The sequence below is a fragment of the Danio rerio genome, chromosome 15 (genome assembly GCF_052040795.2).
Source record: "Danio rerio strain M-AB ecotype USA chromosome 15, GRCz13ab, whole genome shotgun sequence".
NCBI lineage: Eukaryota > Metazoa > Chordata > Actinopteri > Cypriniformes > Danionidae > Danio > Danio rerio.
In genome coordinates, this window is record NC_141035.1 from 14,170,001 (window position 1) to 14,189,684 (window position 19,684).

At 35.7% G+C, this 19,684-nt stretch overlaps 1 protein-coding gene across 1 annotated transcript in view; it reads left to right on the forward strand.

Annotated features, from left to right (window-relative positions):
* Positions 1-19,684, forward strand: part of prkd2 (protein kinase D2) — a 94,655-nt gene that overhangs the window by 67,543 nt on the left and 7,428 nt on the right. The window contains exons 10-15 of the mRNA XM_087283750.1: positions 18-95; positions 6,352-6,655; positions 9,423-9,475; positions 9,594-9,666; positions 10,689-10,795; positions 11,022-11,183. Of these exons, the coding sequence (XP_087139876.1) occupies positions 18-95; positions 6,352-6,655; positions 9,423-9,475; positions 9,594-9,666; positions 10,689-10,795; positions 11,022-11,183 (777 nt within the window). The remainder of the gene's footprint in view (positions 1-17; positions 96-6,351; positions 6,656-9,422; positions 9,476-9,593; positions 9,667-10,688; positions 10,796-11,021; positions 11,184-19,684) is intronic.

Genomic DNA, 19,684 nt, shown 5'->3' on the forward strand with positions numbered 1-19,684 from the left:
CCTCACCCCTTCAACAGAGGAAGAGACACTACTGGCGCCTGGACTGCAAATGCATCATCCTGTTTCAAAACGACACCACCAACAAATACTACAAGGTACAAATCTCCCTTCTTTATACTTTAAAGTGACCCCCTTATGCTGTTTTAAAGGTTTCAAACGTTGTTTTAGACATCTATTTTTGAGGGATAATGTTAATCCATTTCTGGTCTGTTCATATTTGAATGTTTATATATAAAATATTATCAAGTTTATCTATTTGTATTAGTTTTTATCGCAGAATAAACGCCACTGAAGTGGTTTTGTTTTTACAAAAGAACCATCTGAATGTACATTATACCACTTTTTACTCAGCTACCACCATAAAATTAAACAATTAGACACAAATCTTTGATCTGAGATGTAAACGTTATCTAGCTCTTTAGTTATTAAAAAACTTGTGGAAATTTCAAAGAAAAATTGTAACAAATGGCTGGATGCAGCCTACACAAAAATAAACTATATGATTATAAATACACTCAAGATGATTCCTAATACTATTAGTTTGGTTGTTATTGGCCATTAACAAACCTCGAATGTCAGAATTGACCAATCAGATTCAAGTATTCCAGAGGGTAATATAATAAAATCAGTCAACATCCACCCAAAATAAAAAGGCTATTTAGTTTTCTTATAATATGCATATTAACTTGCCTTATTTCTATGAAAATTTCAGCAGTTTGTTTTAAAGGTTAATTGTTTCTAAATCCACCTTTTCAAGAGTCTGCTCAGCTCTGATTGGTCAGATATAGCCAAATCTGTTGTAATTGACTGCTTGAATTGTATCGAACACCCATACACCTATATTCATTTTATATTAGGGATGTAACAATTCACCTGACTCACAATTTGATACGCTTTACGATACTAATCTCATGATTTAGTGATGATTTTTTAAACAAAATTATTAGATATTATTATATTTATTATAATTACTTCTATATTAAATTAGAGCACTTTAATTTTTTCTTAATCGCTGCACATTTTTTTGCAAAATAATATATTTTCTGCCATAACCAAATCGCTATTTTAAAAAGCAAATAAAAAAATAATAAAAATAAAAAATAAACAATCCAAACTAAAGAAGACTCGTCAATATAAACAAACTAAAACTGTGACTGTGTTGAGATTTTGCATATTTAAAATAAATATTCACATATCTATGTTTTCTGGGACAAGCTAACGTCTTTGGACATTTACAATGTCCCCTGCTGCTGAAAAAACTCACTGGGGACTCAGATGGCTGGTATGGAGAGGTAAATCTTCCATACTAAACCAGAGAGCAGTGTGTATGGAGGTGGTTAACAGGTAAATATTATGAAGGTGAATAATTAATATTACTTGTATAATTGATTAGTATACGTATCAGTGTGATACACTTAAGATTAAATATTCAATAATAATAAGCAAATTATTGAAGTATTCCTAAACTAATTTGAAAAGGAGAGGGTAAAATAATCTAATACCTTCTTCTGTAATAGAACAACTTTCTCTTTCAGTGCATCATATTTTCTATTCTGTTAGTCTATGTAAACGTCTTTTTGCAGTATTTACACACAGTTTGTGTTTGTCTGGCAGACTTCACCTCTGTCAGTTTACTCTGCCGCCCCACCCGCTGATATGCAGGTAAAACCAGCTTGCGCCCCTAGTTCAAAAAATGTATCACGATTCATTCAAAATTTCTACCGATTTGAATCGTCACAAATTTGAATCGATTTTCAACTGACTCACTGTGAATCGTTACATCCCTATTATACTATGCATCTGTAAAGTATTCATAGCGCTTCACTTTTCCCACATTTTTTATGTTACAGCCTTATTCTAAAACAGATTAATCAGGTATCAGGTAATATCAGGTAATCACCTCCCTGACTAAAGCCCTTCTCCCTGATCACTCAGCTTAAATGACCGGCCAACACTAGGAAGAGTCCTGGTGGTTCCAAACATCTTCCACTTAAGGATGAAGAAGGCCACTGTGCTTATTAAAACTTTCAGAGCAGCAATTTTTTTTCTATAACCTTTCCCAGCCATGTGCCTCGAGACAATCATGTCTCAGAGGTCTACAAACAATTCATTTGACTTCATGCTTGGTTTGTGCCTTGACATGCTCTGTCAACCCTGGGACCTTATATAGACAGGTTTATGCCTTTTCAAATCATTTTGAACTCCAATTAAGCTGCTGAAACATCTCAAGTATGATCAGTGGAAACAGAATGTACCTGAGCTCAATTTAGAGCTTCACGGCAAAGGCTGTGAATACTGATGTACATGTGATTTTTTTTGTTTTTTTGTTTAGGTTTTCAATTTGCAACATTAAAAAAAATAAAAAAATAATTCACTTTGTCAATATGGGGTATTGTGTGTAGAATTTTAAGGAAATAAATGAATTTAATCCATTTTGGAATAAAGCTGTAACTTAAAATAAGTGAAGCGCTATGAAAACTTTCCGCATGCACTGTATATAAAATTCATCAATGAAGTTTATCTCAACAATACTGTAAGATAGTAATGATGGCACCTGCTTGATCAGTTCTTAAGATAAAACATTAGAAGAACTAGTTGATAAAGATCAAACAGTGCTGTCATCAGAAAATATACAAAGTAACATAAAAAAATCACCAAAAAATGTACAGCCCAATGAAACAGACAAAGTGCTATATTACAACAGAACAGCAAAACACAAAGTTCTGCCAACAAAAAATGTAGATACTGCTAAAGCCACCCTGTGTATAATTTGTAACTATAATGAGTTGCAAAAGATCTTCAAATCTACCACCAACAAAAATAATAATAAAATGGTCAGTAATAAATTTTGTTAAACAAGAAGTTCCTTATTTATCAGGGGTCGTCACAGCGGAATGAACCAACTACTATTCCAGCATATGTTTTACACTGTGGATACCCTTCCAGGTGCAACCCAGTACTGGGGAACACCCATACACTCATTATATTTGAAAGTCATCATTGGAGTTTAGCTCAGCAATTGTAAACACTGCAGGACAGCAATGATGCTATTAGATCAGTTCTGTAAATGAAATGTTAAAATAATTAACTGATCAACATCAAACAATGCTGTCATCAAAAAATATATAATGGCGCATAAAAAATGATCACCAAAACATTAACAGCTCAATGAAACAGACAGAGTGCTATATTACAACAGAACAACAAAACACAAAGTTCTGCCAACAAAACATTGAGAAACTGCCAAAGCCACATTGTGTATAATTTGTATCAATAAAAATGTTGCAAAGCTCTTCAAAAGAAAAGAGTTGCAAAAGCTCTTCAAATTTACCACCAACAAAATAATAATAAAATGGTCTATAATAAATTATGATAAACAAACAATTCATTCATTTTTCTTTGGCTTGTTCTCTTTTTTATCAGGGGTTGTCACAGGGTAATGAACCACCAACTATTCCAGCATATGTTTTACATAGCGTATGCCCTTTTAGCTGCAACCCAGTACTGGGAAACACCCATACACTGTCGCATTCACACTTCACACGCACATACACTAAGACCCACACCAACATGGGGAGAACATGCAAACTCCACACAGAAATGCCAACTGGTCCCCCGGAACTAGAACCTGTGACCTTCTTGCTGTGAAGCAACAGTGCTAACCACTGATCCATCATTCCATAAAAACGTCAATTCAATTCAGCTTCCAGAAATGTTTTCTTCCTTATCTGTGGTACGATTGAAGTCAAATGTGAAAAGGAAATCCAAAGTTTCAATCTGCAGATCTGTGCATATCGTAGCAGATTCCTTATATTGCACCAATCACACACGTTTCTGTTGAACGCAGTTGCCAATCAGATGTTAAGATTAAATATAAATATAACATATAATGTCTCAACAATAAACAGTTCTTCTTGAAATAATGAAGTATTTGAGAGTCACAAATGACGTAGTTCTTGGGCAGCCAATGAAGACCAAAGGCTGACATTATGCACATATATATAGAATCTATGAGAAGCAATTGTGAAAGAGAAAATATAATTGCTGATGAATCGATTCTTTTTTTAGAAGACAGTTTATTAACTGTGATTTGCACATCCCCCTGTAAGAGTGAAGGCAGACCCCCTCACTGCATAATCAAAACAGATTAGACAGTGCTATAGCATTAAAAGGATTGAGTGGTATTACATTTTTGTTTTTGTCTTTTTTACAAATGAGAATACAATGAAGGAAACACAGTAGCGCAGTGGGTAGCAAGATCACCTCACAGCAAGAAGGTCACTGGTTTGAATCACGGCTGGATCAGTTGGCATGTCTGTGTGGAGTTTGCATGTTCTCCTTGTGTTTACGCGGTTTTCCTCAGAGTGCCCAGTTTCCCCATACTTCAAAGACATGCGCTATAGGTCAATTGAATAAACTAAATTGGCCATAGTGTATGTGTGGATGTTTCCCAGTGATGGGTTGCAGCATGGAAAGGCATCCGCTGTTTAAAACATATTCTGGATAAGTTGGTGTTTCATTCTGCTGTGGCGACCCATGATGAATAAAGAGAATAAGCAAAAAGAAAATCAATAAATGAATGAATACAATGAAATCAAAAATACCAGTAAAAAGCTTTACGAATCAAATAAGCATGTTATCTTTAAAAATGTCCATAATGTCCCTTTCTTTAAGCAAGTAAATATGAAGAGTTCAGATGCAAAAACCTTTACGTGCCTCCAAAATCTCGTTTTAAATTAGCCCTTTTAGTCGAGCCGATAGCTTAGTGATACTGTGCGCTGACATATAGCACATAAATGCTCTCGGCGACCCGAGTTTGATTCCCGGCTCGAGGTCCTTTGCCGATTCTTCCCCTCTCTTTGTTCTCAATGCTTTTCTGTCTGAAATCTCCATGGTCCTGTATCATAATAAAGATGAAAACCCCTTAAAATTAATAATAAAATTAGCCCTTTTGATTATGTTCAGCCACTTGTGTTTATCTTCTGTTATTTCACCTTAAAGGCAATGAAAATAATATAATAATATGAAAACATATGAGTGAAATTACCAAACCTAAGCTATAAAACCCAAGAAAAATGCTCATTTCAGAAGAAAATTTCAGATGGCACCTAGATGTTTTTGCATTTGGACTCTTCACACATTCCATATTTTATTACAAAGTTAAATTGCTTTAGCGATACTATAAAAACATCATGCTAATAAAGTAAATTGAACTTAAATTGAACTGAACTGTAACAGAGAGAGCGAGAGATTTATATAGATTTATGTATTTTTTTATTATTTTTATTTTTTTATTGTTATTGTTGTTTTTTCATTATCATAATGGTTGATATTCAATTCAATTCATCTTTATTTCTATAGCACTTTTACAATGTAGATTTTGTCAAAGCAGCTTAACATAGAAGCTCTATTGAATTAAAACAGTGTCAGTCCAGTTTTCAGAGTTGAAGTTCAGTTTAGTTCAGTTCAGTGTGGGTTAAAGTCCAAACACCGAAGAGCAAATCCATTGATGTGTAACCCCACCAATTCTACACCACCCCACTGGCTCTGAGCTGGGATCGAACCAGTCACCTTCCGCATGAAAGTCGGTTGCTCTTAACAAAGAGGCTAAAGGCCATGGCCTCTAACATCTGTGGCTAGAGGACCTTTAGAGGTCAGAGGAATGAGGTATACCAGCACAGCACTTCACTAGCTGGCCTCCGCTACAAATGCGCAGCTCCTCAAGTCTCAACAATATTACTGCTAATATTACATGCATTGCCTTTTTTCTGCTGTATGCTTTGACAATGCATTCCCAAGTATGTCATGCCAATAAAGTGAACGCAGTTTGTCACGCACTTCTTATGTTTGTTAGTGTATGAATTATTTAAGTGAAACATATTTCATATATAAGATTTAATGGACTTTAGTGGTTTTTTCTTTTTATTCAGTTAATGATCATCTTAGAAGTATCAGTTAATCTTTAAGTAAATTATTGTAAAGAACAACCCTACGTTTTTTGGGAGGTCTGCATTTTTGGGCCCCGTCTTTGTTTATCATAGCATGAAACATAATATCCAAAAAAAGCTCAACAGAAGACTTTAATGTTGAGTTAAACTGCACATAAACTACTAGGTAATGTGTGTTTGGAAGTGCCTTGTTTTATTATGCCTAATACATTTAAAGTGACAAATGAAGCATGAATTTTCTGGGTTCATGAAATAATGCATTACGAATGGCTTTCACAAGCTATTTGTCTATTAAGGTGACTTCACATGTCGAATTACCTGGTTAAGTTAATTATCAGATCCCGCTGTGAAATTAACCTCTGAATGATGGAGGGTCTAATTTGGCTTTCGTCTTCCTCCACAGGAAATCCCTCTCTCGGAAATCCTGGAAGTGCGGTCGGCAGGTGATTTCTCTCTCGTCCCTGCTGGCACCAGCCCTCATTGCTTTGAGATTATGACGGGAACCATGATCTACTTTGTTGGGGAGGACCCCAACACCTCGTCCCCGTCATCCAGCATATCCGGCCTGCCCGTCTCTCCCAGCAGCGTTGTGCCTAATAGCGGAGTTGGACGAGAAGTCGCCAAAGGATGGGAGACGGCTATACGCCAGGCCCTCATGCCAGTTATTTTCCAAGATAATCCTCCGGCTGAAGGCCACACACCTCACCGTAAGTGAGACTGATTCTGGAAGAAAGATGAGATACTGTGAACTGTACATAAACACAATTCCCACAGGCTATACGGGCAATCATAAAAAAACTTTCTTACTGAATGATAGGTCATTTTATTATGAGATTATTGGATTTAGTTCTTGGTTACTGTGTTATTCCATTTGGAAATATAGTTTCCATACTGTCTATATCTTTGTAGGTATTAAACATGCTTTATGCTTTTAGTATATGAGTGAATAACTTAATAAAATTATATTAATCAATATTTTTTCATTATGGCGTAATGCAGGAAACCATCTTATTGATAGGAAATTATATCATAGAAAATAACCTTGTAGAAACTTGGTAAAGTCTAGAAAGGTTAAATTTAAATAACAAATAATTCTCGTTAACTTCCGATCACAGCCATATCTGATAGCAACAACTGTGGAAACTCATAGATTCAGTGTCAGTGTGTTTATTTACTTTTAAAATGAAAAAAAAAAAAAAAATTACATTAAGTATATTATTTATATTTACCTTTTTATCTGATATTTAATTTTTTTCTTGGTTATTTCTTGCCACATGAATAACCCTAATGCATGCATTTATTCATTAATTAATTAATTAATTCATTCATTCATTCATTCATTTATTCATTCATTTTCTTGTCGGCTTAGTCCCTCTATTATTCTGGGGTCGCCACAGCAGAATGAACCGCCAACTTATCCAGCACATTTTTACACAGCGGATGCCCTTCCAGCTGCAATAAATCTCTGGGAAACATCCACAAACACTTTCACACACACTCATACACTACGGAAAATGTAGCCTACCCAATTTACATAGGACTGATGGGGAAACCGAAGCACCCGGAGGAAACCCACGTGAACGCAGGGAGAACATGCAAACTCCACACAGAAACGCCCACTAAGCCGAGGATCGAACCAGCGACCTTCTTGCTGTGAGGCAACACCTACTGCGCTACCTACTCGCCCCCTATTAAATGCATTTTTCTTTTATTTTGATAATTACATTTCATAATTTAAAAAAAAAATGTATTTAATAAAAAATAATTAAAGAATTATATATAAATTATATAATTATATAAATTAAAGGCTAGGCAAGTTTATTTATATAGCACATGTCATACACAATAGTAATTCATAGTGCTTTACATAAACAAGAATAAAAGAAACAAGAAAATAAAAACAACAAAGAATAAAAAGTATTAAAAAAAGATTAAACTGTGTTAAACAGGTTTTAAAGGAATGGAAATAAAAAGAAAAACATGGTGCGATCTGTCGAACATAGCATAACACAGATGTGATTTCAGTCTTGATTTGAATGTGCCTAATGTTGGAGCACATCTGATCATTTCTGGAAGCTGATTCCAGCAGCGGGGGGCACAGTAGCTGAAGGCAGATTCACCCTGCTTTAATTGAACCCTTGGAATTTCTAGTTTATATTATCCTAAAGATCTGAGGAATTCTGTTAAAACACTCAAAAAACTGCATCTTGTTGAATCTACCTATTTAAAATGAGCTGAAACAACACATTTGTTATCCTTTCTTTGGCTAATTTACTTGTTTTATGTTCAAATAAATACCTGGTCTGGGGATATGTAGTTCCCAGCATGCTTTTTGTGGGATTGAATTACAAGTGGGAAATGTTGACAATAAAAGTAATCGTAGGTGTTTAATGTTAATGGAGTGACTTAGAATCTTCACTTTAGTTTGAATATTTAGAAGATCATGTAATGCTCTGATTTTTGAGATGACCACCATACATGTTTGAGTGTTGACAGCTTAATTAGCAAAAGTTCAGTGAGCAATAACTGTCCTAAAATTAATTTTGAGATCAGTCTCAATCAACTGTATATGTTACTCATGAAATATGCTTAAAAATATCTCATAGTTCATTTAGGATAACTTTAAGAGACTTCAAAATGTACGATACATAACAGACAAACATAATATTAATATCAGACCTTTGAGTTTAAGTTAAATAAAAATACACATGTAACGTTTTATTTGATAACATCTTGTTTTCTTTTAGTTGGTGCTAAACAAATTTATTGGATAAAATCCTGCCCTCAATTAAATTGAGTTCATCCAATGAGGTTTTGTGTGTGTGTGTGTGTGTGTGTGTGTGTGTGTGTGTGTGTGTGTGTGTGTGTGTGTGTGTGTGTGTGTGTGTGTGTGTGTGTGTGTGTGTGTGTGTGTGTGTGTGTGTGTGTGTGTGTGTGTGTGTGTGTGTGTGTGTGTGTGTGTGTGTGTGTGTGTGTGTGTGTGTGTGTGTGTGTGTGTGTGTGTGTGTGTGTAATTAGTGAGTATATTTGTAATGTATTGAGGTCCTAGGCCATTTAGTGATTTTTAGACAAGTAATAATACTTTAAAATTTATTTTGAATGTAACTGGAGCCATTGTAAAGACCTGAAGACAAGTGTGATGTGCTCTGATTTTTGGGTTCTGGTCAAAATCCTGGCAGCAGCATTCTGGATTTAAATCAATCAAATCAATCAAGCCTTTATTTGTCACTACACTTTCGTATAGCGAAATTAAGTTATATATATATATAATATATATATATATATATATATAAATCAAATTTGCTTCACAACAGCAAGAATATGAAAAAGTACATTTCTAACTTGACATAGTAAGTTTTATTTTGTAATTATTCATCATCTCAGCCATCCCTATTTGTCATTGATCTTTACTTGAGACTTAATATGGAAATTATGAATTGAGGCTAATAAGGTTATTAATCTGTTTAATTTCAGGCCAGGCATCAGTCAGCATTTCTGTGTCTAACAGCCAGATTCAAGAAAATGTGGTGAGTGAGTGAACTTGACATTTAAAGCTGTGAAACATCACATACTGTGATGATAATAATGACAAAGATGATTACAGTATGATTAAGTTAATAATGATTAAAATGATGTACCCAACAGGACATTGGAATGTTCTACCAGATCTTTGCTGATGAGGTTCTGGGCTCTGGACAATTCGGTGTGGTTTATGGAGGTATGTCCATGATATATATTGTACACACACATATACAGCTGAAGTCAAAATATCAGCCCTTTTGTGATTTTTTTAAAATTCTTTTTTAAATATTTAAAATATTTAGTGTTTCTGATAAAAAAATAAATAAATAAATATTAGTGTCTTCTTTGGTTTATTTTGGCTAGAATCAAAGCAGGTTTTAATAAATAAAAAATAAAAACATTTGCAGGTCAAAATTGTTAGGAAATCTTAAAAAAATATATCTTAATCTAATTTACCTAGATAAGCCTTTAAATGTCACTTTAAGCTAAATACTAGTATTTTGAAAAATATCTAGTCAAATATTATTTACTGTCATCATGGCAAATAAAAGAAATTAGTTATTACTTCAGATAATCAGTTTTAGTCAATTAATTTTCGTAAGTCCAAAATCCAGCTGTGCAAGAAAACACAGTCTGATGTAAGTGAGGTCATCTTTCGCTAATCTATTGTTTTTAGAAAACATTTTACAGGTAACTTTTGTTCTAAATTTTGTTCCTTGTTCTTGAAAAATTAAATGAGCAATAAAAAAGTGTGAAGCACCGAAAGCGGCTGAAATTAAATTGAATTTTAATATTATTTTGGCTATTGTTGTAACTGGCCAGTTTGTAATTTGCCTAATAAATTACAATAGTACAGTTTTTAATTGAAAACTTTTTAATGATATGATATAATAAATTTGTATTTGAATATATATTATTTCACATTTCTTTATTTAAAATATTTAGGAGGTGTTTTTGGTACATTAGAAGTGTGATCATGATGACCATCTGACAAGCTAATACAGCTAAAAGATAGTGCTTAAAGTGCAATATTTAAATCTCACAACTAAATAAAAAACGAAGCATTTAACTGCAAAAAGGTCCACCTTTAGAGAAAAAAGAACCAACCCTTCCACCAGGCTGGCTACAGGCCTGGGTTATCTAGCACCACTAATGATGATGCACTTCAAGAACAATTATTTCCACACTAAAACCTCAACATTTCCACAACCTTCTCAGGAAAACACCGGAAAAGCGGCCGGGATGTTGCTGTGAAGGTGATTGACAAGCTTCGCTTCCCCACCAAGCAGGAAAGTCAACTGAGGAATGAAGTGGCCATACTGCAGGTGACCAGCAGGGGGCGATTGAGAACCACCAGCAATGAAATCTGCACACATGCATAGAGCCGTGCTGCTAATGAGTGCCATTGTATTGACCGAATGATAATGAACACATTTAACACAATTAAACGTGCTGTGTGGCCTCTGATTGTGTGGGGAGCTAGCATGAGGTCATGAATGCCAATAGGCAACAATGTGACTCACCTAACCGCATGCTTTTTTCTTCTCTTAGAGCCTGCGACATTTGGGTATAGTGAATCTGGAGTGTATGTTTGAGACACCGGAGAAGGTGTTTGTGGTTATGGAGAAACTTCACGGTGACATGCTTGAGATGATTCTGTCCAGTGAGAAAGGAAGACTTCCTGAGAGGCTCACCAAGTTCCTTATAACACAGGTCTGTATTGTGGTTAGTGTGAAAGAGTGCTTCTTAAGAGCTTTTCAGACTGAACGCTCTAAACGTGATTATATAAGCTATAATGCATACTATTAGTCTGTTCAGTCTAAGCATGCACAGCAGTTGTATTCCTCATATAGTAGTAGACTAGTAAATAATATTGTTTTTGAAGCATGCTATAGTAAAGTGTTATATTTTCTTTGTTAATGAATGCTTCAGCATGGTAGAGCACAGGTCTCAAACTCGATTCCTGGAGGGCCGAAGCTCTGCACAGTTTTGCTTCAACCCTAATCAAACACAGCTGATGCAACCAATCAAGGTGTTCAAGACTACGAGAGACTATTAAGCAGCTGTGTGAGTTGGAGGTGGTTGGAGCTAAACTATGCAGAGCTGCAGTACCCCAAGAATCTAGTTTGAGACCATTGCTATAGAGAACTGATAATAAATACATACATTTTTACTACAGCAACTGTGCTGTTGTTGCATTAGATCAACCATAGAATTACTTAAACCCTTATATACTGTTGGGCATGTTTTTTCCACTCTGGGGTGATTTTGAGTCGTAATTTGGCCATAACATTTTCTGTGTTTCAGCTAGTGGAATGAGATTTGGAGACAAATCTTATTTTGACACACATTTCGAGAAATGCTTTGAAATAATATAATAATAATAATAATAATAATAATAAAAACATCTCAACGATTCATTCTGGGCAAACTAACTATCCTTTTATTATGTTTCAGATGAAAACATAATGTAAAACATTATGTTTTAATGTAACATAATGTAAAAATGCATTATATACATTTTGTTTTTCAATTTTATTTGCATAAATCTGTTAATCAACCTCAGTCCTGATCAAAACTACTAAATTGCTCAGAAAGTTTACAGGATTTTAACTGTTTAATTGCCAAATTCATAAAGGATGTCACTGATTTGGGAAAAAAAAAACATACACAAAACTTTTTTTTGTACCTTTTTTTCAAAGTCTTGAACATGTGAAACAACATTGCCTTTGATGCATTGTTTTTGATCAATTAAGTCTTTTATCCTTAATTTACTGTTGGTGGCTGTTTTTGCTCTATTAACTTTCATTATAATCACATTTTTTTATTACTAAGTAATGGCACCATATACAGTAATTATACATTTTTGATTGTTGGTGGTTTTCTCTGTTGGAAAAATTGTAATTTTAACTGTTGATCATCAATTGGCAGAATTAACTCATAGATAGGCCTATGCAAAAAATAAATAAAAATCATTCTCTGGGTTTTATATGGAATATAACAGCAAATTGAAGTGTGCGTATGTGTGTCTGTGAGTGTGAGAGAGTGACCTTTACACACTTATCTTGGTGTGTCTGAGAAAATCAAAATATGCATCTGAGCTTTCAGAACTACATGGAGTAAACAAAAACAAAGAATGTGTATTTATTCACCATCAAATGTGGTTATAATGCAAGTCAATGGGGCAAAAACACCCACAAACAGTAAATTTGTGAGAAAAGTTTAAAATTGAACTATGCATCAAAGCCAATGTTGTTGCTTATTATTTTATATTAAAAACACATAATTTTGTGTTTTTTCCCATCAAGTCAGTGACATAATTTGTGAACTTGGCAATTAAAAAGTTAAAATCCTGCCATTTTTAAGTGAAGTTTATTTATAAACTAATTTCGAGAGGATCACATGCTTATGATTGAACACAGCTGGTCATGCATAAGCCATTTCATGATTCACCAATCAGACGATTCCTAAGTCACTATAAGTCCAAAGTCACTATAAACACCCTAAATATATATCCCAACCATCTTCATTTTAAAGAATCCCCCCTTCCCACCCTACTCATCCTTTCCTAGATGGGTGGTACGGTGCTCCATGTAGTTAGCACTGTTGCATAACAGCAATAACATCATTGGTTCTAGTCCTTACCAAGCCAGCCAACATTTCTGTGCAGAGTTTACATGTTCTCCCCATGCTCATGTGGGTTTCCCCCGGGGCCCCCGTTTTCCTCCCACCGTCCAAAAACATGCAACTTTAGTTAATTGACTAATCCTAATCGGCACAGTAGACATGCTCTTAGTAAGTAGTTATATCTTAAGAACAATACATATTTGCTCATTAGCAAATACAGCAGGGGAGTTTCAAGACCTATCTGAGCTCAAACTCCCCTCCTGCAACGGGAGGGAGCCCTAGGTTCGAGGATCTTATGAGCTCAGGGTTCTCTCCCAGGACATTTTTCCAAACCCACTTTTTAAGCAATCATCATCTAAGTGTGAACTCTAGAAACAATTTAGTGGTTTTGATCGGGACTGAGGTTGATTAACAGATTTATGTGTAGTCAAAAAACAGGGTTGTACAAGTGTTAACTATGGTATGGTTCAAAAACACTAATTTATGTATTATATATATTTTTTATGGTTCAAAAAAAAACAATTTACTCATGTTAGCATTGTTTAAATGACATTTATGCTTCTTGAGGTTTTTGGATCACAAAAGGAGAAATGTATGGAAATATTCTGCTCGTACACATCCAGATAACAGTAGTGAACAGTGACAAGCATTAAGCAGTTCTTTGCGACAAATACCATATTCCAAATGTGTTTTGGGACATATGAAATGTAATGCATTATTCATCTTGACCTTGACCATTTATCTTTACGCACGACTGCTCATTGAAGAAACTCTGTTAGTACCAGAGTCACTCTGACTTGCCCTTAAAAGTTTTCACTGTTTTGATAAATAAAAAGTAATAAAACATGAAACTCAATGACTACAAATGATTTTCAAAAAGTACCTGTGTAAGTAGTTTCTTCACTGAGTTGAGAATCCACAGATCAAAACTCATCTTGTCAGAATGACAGTTGACAGATTGATAGCTTGCTGTTGCATCAGACACAGCAGACATTATTTTCTCAGAGGTCACTTTTCTATGTATCTTCATTTCTCAGAACTTGTGTGCTGTTTTTGAGTGAGTCAGACTGAACTGTGATGCTAATAGAGTCTTAAGAACATGCATTCATGTGCGAAGATAAATGGTCAAGGTCAAGATTTTAATTAAAGAATACACTAAATTTAGGATTGCTTTTCACCAAGCCTTAATACATTATTGTAAGAATCAGCTCTTTGGTTTAAATCATGTTTAAACTTTGGGGATTCGAATCAAAGATTCGAACATGATTCACATAGAATTATTTAAAGCTTACACTTAACTTAAGTATTTGTCCAGCAAATAGAACGTTTAGTGTAAAGCAATCCTGTATTATATTATTACGTGGCCAACAATAACAATATAAAAACAGTATCTAATTATTTAATAAGCAAGGTAGCAGTATCTGAAGCTGAGGCATTAACTTATAAAGCACACAACACACCAACACGGATCTTAAAACGAAACAAAAGTTTATTGCTACTCTATAACACAAAGTACTAATCTACGTAAAACAAACAAATGCACATACATACACACACGCACAAGCAGTTTGAGGAGAGTTTTGACTGAGTGGATTTAACTTCTAGCCTTTGCTAAGTTCTTAGCATTGCAACCTGAGAGAAACCATAAAAGCAGAGAATTTCGCTATTCTTTACTACTTAAACATAATTCACACCAGAGTCAGCAATGGATAGAAACCTTGTTTGTGCTACTTGCGTTCTGATGTAATTTGGTTTCCTTGACTGGTCCAAAGGGAAATCCCGGCGAAGCTGATTGGTCAGCGTAGCAACTTCAGTGACGTGATGGAATTCCCTTGTCGGTGAAGAGGGGTTTCCTTAGTCGGTTGCTAGGGATACGGATGTTGGACAAGGCGGCGTTCGAAGTCCTTCCTGGGTTCCTGTAGTTAGGATGAGTTTCAGAGTTTGGATGTGTTGACCCGATGGCTTGTTGTTGAAGCGGTTGCACAAGCAGATCGGGGGTCGAGCCGGCAGCAAGTGAAGGTCGCGGTCTGCTCCGTGATGTAACGAGGCTTCCGGCGAGGCGATGTAACGGCCACAGCACGAGAAGAGCGACGTCCGGGCAGCGACGGCGGTGACGACTGGCAAAGATGACCGGCAAAAGACGACGATGAAATTTCTTTGTTCAAAGTTTTATAGGCTTTGGTAGAGGCTGGGTCTACACAATGCTTGTCCAATCAGATAAGGTGCGGGGTGGAGTCACACCCCAATTCTGCCCTCTAGGAGGCCGGGTTGACACCTGGTGTGGGTGCTGCTTTGATAGCATAGTGGTTAAAATAAAGTCTTATAACGTCAACACTTTTCATAGTATGGTTTCTTCATATAAACCAATGCATTTAAAATGTTCCTAGCTTTCAATCGATACCAAACAAAGTATTTCACAAACATTCTGTAGATTTCATTTGTCACTGAGGGCTATTGCTCAAGAAGTATCTATAACAGTTTTGTTAAACACATGGAACATGTACACACAAAAACCTACAGAAACATAAAGTAAACATACATTACTCAAATAAACTGTTTTACTTAAATGTCCATTAAACTTTGGAAGCGTTTCTGATCGCTTCTGTGTCTGCCTGAGAATGTGTATTCCTTGCAGACGCCAAAGGACAAGCGAACCAAAAGGTACTTCTCAAAAACCGGTTTGGTGGGTTTTTGATTGTAGAGCCTCTTATTGTTTTAGGGTGTAAAGTTAATTAACACGCAACTGTGATGTTGACTCGCTAGGTACCCTGTGGATTTGCCTTTTGCTGGGTGCCTGTGGATTGCTTTGAAAATGAAATCAATCTCAGACTCGTAGGCACCAACCAATCTTTTAAGGATAACATGGTCTGTGGCTTGTTCGGTTCTGGAACGATCCGTTGACTCCCCACATTATCAACCACAGAATGCTTGCAATCTATTTCATATCAAATGAGATCATTCATACTTTTACATATTCATTTCCATAAAGTCTTTTTTTTTTATTAAAGTATGCTTTTTAGTTGTCAAATAAGGAAAAATCTAACAACATCAAAAGAATCAATTCTTATCTATTCCTTTAAGCCAAAGGTGTCAAACTCAGTTCCTGGAAGGCCACAGCTCTGCACAGTTTAGTTCCAACCCCAATTAAACATGCCTCATCAAACTAATTGAGTGCTTTAGGCTTGTTTGAAACCCACAGATATGTGTATTGAAGCAGGGCTGGACCCAAACTCTGCAGGGATGCGGGTCTCCAGGAATTGAGTTTGAAGACCACTTCATAGGGCAGTAATCTCAGATTGTGAACTCTAGACTTCACTCTCTTCTGACACTTTCTACAGCACCAAATTCCAAAGTGCTCCCAGGCAAGCTAAAATGTATTTCTCCAGCAGCTTTCTCAGGCCTGCCTACCAGTGGTACAAGCACAAAACACCTCCCCACATTGGTGTCTGATGCCTAAGCCTTCACTCAATGTAAAGGAGCTCTTTGATGTCTTTTCCGAGCTCTAACACCAGGTGGGAAATTGTTGACAGCTCTGCCCCTCTCTTTACCCAAGTGTCCAAATATGGAGTCAGAGATCAAATGAAATAATTGACCTCTGTCCTATATCCTAGTGTCATGTGCACTGATGGACATCCTTGTGCTCAAATATGGTGTTTATTAAAGACAATATGTGAAGAGCACAGAAGTCTGACAACGGAACATCACTTATTTTCATATTGGAGAGGCCGTTCCTCCCAGACTGCCTCATCTTAGCATGAGCAACTCTATAGCAGTCCAGCCCTTCCCAAATTTTTAGAAAGGTTTCATTGAGTTTTAAGCCCATATTGTTTGAAGATAAAAGCCAGACTCGTAATAATTTCTGTTTAAACTCCTGCAAAAGCTGTGCCTCCCACAATGTGTTATTCCAAATCCAAAGAGTCAGTTTTTGTGTCCCAAGATTGGGTCACAGCCATGCTTTCAATATAGCGCCTAAAGCGAGCGAGCCAGGGCGAGCCCGCCGAATACTTTGGGCCAAAGAGGGCCAGCTGGGGCTTCGGGCGGAGTGAAAGGAGAGACGGACACTAGTTTTCCGATCGCATATGAGTACATGCGCCAAACAAATAAATAAGTAAGGGAAAGAAAACATCTAGCCTTATAGGCTGGGGTCTTTTTGCTTATGATCCCCTTTATGTTTCCCTTTTAAATGTAAGGCTGTTGCATAAAATAATAAAGTTTTAATTTATAAGTGAGTTTGCTGCTTTAAAAGCCCTGGCTTGCACTGGCCCAACAGTGGAAATGCGGCTATTGTGGCCCTGGCCTTTGACCAAGGTGCGAATTACAGGAGGGTTTGGGTGGACTGACCTCCAATTAACGCCTGATCCCCCCCTGAAAGATGTTAAAACATTATGTTTGTGGGGGTCAGCCCTATAATAGTGTAGATATAGATAGTTTTCTCTTATCTGCATCTTAATTCGTAATAATGATAATTAAAATAATAATGTACATATACATTTTACCACCCTTATAACACTTCATACCATTGTGAATGCATAATCATGCCAATCAGTGTGGACATCATAAGGGTTCTTGTAAAATAGCTGTTTGGATCTAGGTATAGCCTAAAACTAAAGTTAAAATAGATGCATAGATTTTATAGTTAGACCTTAAGTAACCTCTGAAATAGCTAATCAGAGGTTATTGTAGGTCGGAATACACAAAATATCCCTCAAAACATGGAAAACAATATTTTAATACATAACATTGATTGAATGAAGCATGTATTACACAAAAGAACATTACTGAAAAAGCAGCACCCTGCCTTTGACCACCTTCTACAGATGGTTGGTCCACACCTGGACGCTCACAAGTACCTTATTTTGGACTGTGCCTTGCCAGGCTCCATAGGGAAAGGCCAAATTCATAAGGATCCAGTTCTGAAGGACAAAATCAAATCCTGCCATCCATATAATGTATACATCTCAAAAACGAAGAAAAAAGGACCACAACATTAGTTTTATGCCAAAATTTTTGCTCTCATAAAATTTTATAAAACCTTCCCCCCAAGATGATGAACAATTAAAATACAAACATCCCATCAGAATCCATTCTGCTTAAATGAGCATACACAATTACACAGAGATAACAAAATGGCAAAACAGCAAAAGGCTCTTCACACTTCAAATAAAAAATCCTGGGTTATCTTGTATTATATTTTACATTGCTCACGGATCATTTGATTTACCAAAGGTTAATAATTAATGCAGTGTATTCATAAACTGCTTCTTCAGCCTTGTTTAACATCCTTATTTGAATATTTGCTGTATCGGTCAGATTGATCGATTGAATGAATGCAACATTTGATCACTTTACATACAGGCTCTAGCATCGTGCATCCTGATATCATATGTTACCGAATATGACTATTATGACTAGACCTTGCCAGCTAGTTAAGAATTAAACAGTAGCATCTTCACTCTAATTGTTGCAGTTTCTGTCATCGTTTGACATTTTTAATCAAACACTGCTTGTGCAATGTGCAGTGTTTCCATTACTGTACAAAGAATCATTTCAGATCCGTATGTAAACATCCCATGGACCATTTTCACAAGATTAATATCACTATTATTAGATTTTTTATTAGATATTGTTTTTAAAAACTTTTGTACATTTATATTTATGTATGTATTAAATCATATTTGCACCCAATTACTGTTGTATAATTTGTTTATTCTTTCATTCATTTTCTTTACGGCTTAGTCCCTTTATTAATCGGGGGTTGCCAGCAAATGTTTCACGCAGCGGATGCCCTTTATTACATGTGTCTCCGTACTTTGGTCTCAATAGTGTAAGAGTCAACACTCAGCATTAATTTCAACAGTTTCAAAAAAGATTTTTCTGAACGATTTTCCAGTCCGGTTTAAATGTGGTTAAATGGCAAGCTCCCACACGTCGACACCTGATTCACCTCACCTGTGCTTACTCATAATGAAACCTGTCGGAAAAACAGTGAAAAGAGGCAGAAAGAAGAGAACCACACCAAAAAGAAACACATACAAGATAAAAAAAAAAACTCACCAACTTTTAGAATAAAACATTCTTTTATTTTATTGTTTTTAAAAAACAAATACATACATATGTACAATACATACAATATATTTAAATTATGCTTTACATTGTAAGATGCATTCTGATTGATCAGGTCTGACTGTCCATGTGTAAAATACAGAATCATGTCTCGAAAGTAATGAAAGTTGTAAGTTTGAGGCATATCAGGCATGGCTTTTGTCTTTTGTCTAACAAATTGTTTTTCAAGACACAGAAACAAGATTGGCAAGACCTGGAGACAATTTTTTTTAACTGAGTCTGTCATGGCATTTTTTGGCTGTATTATTAAGCACTGCTCTCTAAACTGTGTATTTAACTGAGTGCCAGGCTGCAGTAGTTCAGATTTTTTGATGAACAATGACAGCAAAGGCAAGTTCTCATAAAAGAATTCTGCTTTCAAAATACCCAAAAATTCTTCTGGTCTATCTCTTCTTGAATTCACAGCAGTTTATTAAAAAAAAAAAAAAAAAAACATTGACATTATTCTTTCTTCTTGCTGCTGT